The sequence below is a fragment of the Rhinopithecus bieti genome, unplaced genomic scaffold (genome assembly GCF_001698545.2).
Source record: "Rhinopithecus bieti isolate Rb0 unplaced genomic scaffold, ASM169854v2 scaffold_19669, whole genome shotgun sequence".
In the NCBI taxonomy this organism is placed as follows: Eukaryota; Metazoa; Chordata; class Mammalia; order Primates; family Cercopithecidae; genus Rhinopithecus; species Rhinopithecus bieti.
This window is the reverse complement of record NW_016809534.1, coordinates 285,624-288,668: the sequence shown is the minus strand read 5'-3', so window position 1 is coordinate 288,668 and position 3,045 is coordinate 285,624. Positions and strand designations below refer to the sequence as shown.

Below are 3,045 nucleotides of genomic sequence, written 5' to 3'. Positions count from 1 at the left end.
TTTTGAAAATGCTTTGATAAAATAAAGCTGTACAAATTGAGTTTAAGGATAAATGTTTGTCAAATGAATTACTTTCTTTTAATTTAAGGTGCTGTATTTTGGGATGTTATCCTTCAGAGGATTATTTTCTTGAAAAGGAAGGCATTTTTCTCCTTTTGGATGTGTTGGCAGTAAGTATGGCTATAACAATTGTAAGACAAAAGACAAATATGTCTAATAAAGACCTCTTCCAAATTGAATGCCACAGAGCATTATTCTATGAATAAATGTGCCCCAAATCATGTTCAAAGGTATGGTCCTAAACAAAATTGCTCCTAGAGATTCATAATACACAGTGTATTAAAGGCTCTGAAAATTCCTCTGGTTGGAAAATCATTTTACCAGTATTTTTTCAATGTTTTCAAATACACGGGAATAAAGAATTTGTTTTTTCTTTGTACTCCATCAGCCTACTAAGAAACAGCTTGTGAAGAGCTCGACCATATCAAAACCCATAGTCATTTATTAATAACTTCTAGTTTCTTCCCCTGATATTAAAATATAAGGGCCACGTTAGACAAGGAGCAAAGATAAGCATTTTTAAAGAACTATGTATTATTTGGAGGTAATGTGAAGAAGTCTAGTGAGTCATAGATCATTGTTTTGCAGAATGAGCAGGTGTGAGCAAGCTAGGCCTTCCAATAGAGATAGTGCCATCTAGCAGCTGTGAAGAATGTAGCCCCTTAATAGCCTCAATTCTAACCGGAGTCCTTAGTCAGGATGATATGGGAGGAAACGTACAATTTTGTTTCAATAAAACTTTGAGATTCTCACACAGGGATCTAGCCAGATCCCTGTGATTCTGTGATGGCCACCATTCTTGATTTTATTAACAGAATGACAAACCTACTTTGATTTAGCAAAGGTGCTAAAATTATTTGTGCCCCTTAACCTCCCTGAAAGTTAGTTCATTTCTCTCTTTTCAATTTCTTTACCTGTAAAACAGAGATAACAACATTATATATCTTGTTGTATTGTTGGAAGGATTAAATGAGTGATTGTATGTGTGCATGTGCATCTGAGTGTGCATGCATACATATATATTATGGATTAAATATAGTGCCTAAGTCATGATTCCTGTGTTTACTGTTATTATGAATATTATTACTAGAGTATGTTTAATGCTGATTCAACCAAATTAATTGCAAATTACAAATATTATTTAATGAAATTTTATATCAATTTCAATCTTTCACATTTGCCTGTCTCCTGTAGAGAAATAAAAAAACTCATTTCCTTGAGTGTTTTGCTTAATACAATTCTGCTGAAATAAAAAGTATGCAATGATAACTGCTAATCATGGTTAAATATTAATGAGAGCTTACTATGTGCCAGGCAGTCTCATATAACTCATAATAACCCTTTGCAGGTAATATTATTATCCTTTCATTTTATAAAAGGAAACGATGATGTTTGCAATTGAAACAAACCTTACATATTTCCTTTGCTATATTCAAATAGCAGTATACTATAAAAGTTAATCAACAAAAAGTATTTCACACAGAATAATTAGGTTATGGAGGCCATTGCTTTGGATGGAATTTTCTATACCTAAATTTTGGTGTGCTGAAAACTACTTGTAGCAAAATAAAGGAAATATGCTTTATAATAGGAGAATTTTTTTGAATCCTTAAATACTCTTTATGGATGATGATTGCCACAAAACCAAATTACATCTTGTTTTATTTTCACATGTGATTGTCATTTGCAGTTACCATCAGTTACTCTCTTAATAACAAAGAGATTACAGTTAGTATGAATCTTTGCAAACCTTAATAAAGCATATAAATTGGAAAGATCCTGTAATTACAGTGAACTCTGTATAACACTATTGAGCTTCACCACTTAAAACCAACAGCATCTTCACTTATTTTTGCAAATCTCCTTTTTCCAACTCAACCACATCAGTCACATTTTGGTCATGATATATGTTTATAATGACTTCAGCATTACATTAAATCTTTTTCTTTTTATCCTTTTAAATTTCTAATGTTTGAAAATATAGTCATTACAATGGGTGTCCATTTTAACAGATTTTCCTGACTCTGAGTTTAGAAGAAACTTAATGATAATACAAGTGTTTCTCTCTCTTTTTTTTGAAGACAATAATTCTTAATATTTATTGCAACTTTTTTCCTTTTCTGTTTCCTTGCTAAAGTTGAACCAAAAAAAATTTTGTAATCTAATACTTGGAATAATGGTTGAATTTTGTGATAATCCCAAAACTGCAGCTCATGTCAATGCTTGGCAAGGGACGAAGGATCAAACAGCTGCTAGTCTTTTAATTAAATTGTGGAGAAAGGAGGAAAAAGAACTAGGAGTAAAACGTGATAAAAATGGGAAGATCATTGGTGAGTATATTTATAATTGTTAGTAGAAGCAATTAATGTATATATTTTAAAAGATCTTTAAATGGTATTAGGAAAGCATCAGGCCTTTCACTCCTTTGTCTAAATTTTTTTTTTTTTTAACAAGAGTTTGAAAAATTTGCTATCATAAGTGATTGGAAGAAAACTAAGTAAGTTAGTAGTAGGTTCATATTATTAGAGAAATTTTTAAGAAATGGTATTTAATTGTATTCTTTAACTAAAAAAAATTAAAGTAGTTCCTAAAGATGCTTCTTTGAGTTTTCTGCTTTTACAGATAGATTCGGTAATATTTCATTGAGATGTAAATAGATTGCTTCAAAATAATATTTTGGCATTTTATACATTTCTGTTCATTTTTCCTTTTTTAAATCTATTAGGTATTATCCATAAAAAATCCATAAAAAATGGATTTTTTAAATCCATTTTTCCTTTTTTTAAATCCATTTAATCCATGATCTGATTAATGTTTACAGAGTTTACTTTTTATATGAAAGAAGATATTATTTCCTAAATAAAAATAGTCTAAATGTTCAAAACTTTTAGTTACTAGATTCTAAATTAATGATACTTACAGTATCATAATTTTTAGTTCATTTACATATTCCATAGTGCTATATTACTTTTTTTTTTTTTTTTT

At 29.6% G+C, this 3,045-nt stretch overlaps 1 protein-coding gene across 1 annotated transcript in view; it reads left to right on the top strand.

Moving 5' to 3' along the window:
- The window catches only part of CFAP69 (cilia and flagella associated protein 69), a 75,815-nt gene that overhangs the window by 58,908 nt on the left and 13,862 nt on the right, over positions 1 to 3,045 (top strand). Inside the window, 2 exon segments of the mRNA XM_017889685.1 lie at positions 89 to 170; positions 2,198 to 2,390. Of these exon segments, the coding sequence (XP_017745174.1) occupies positions 89 to 170; positions 2,198 to 2,390 (275 nt within the window).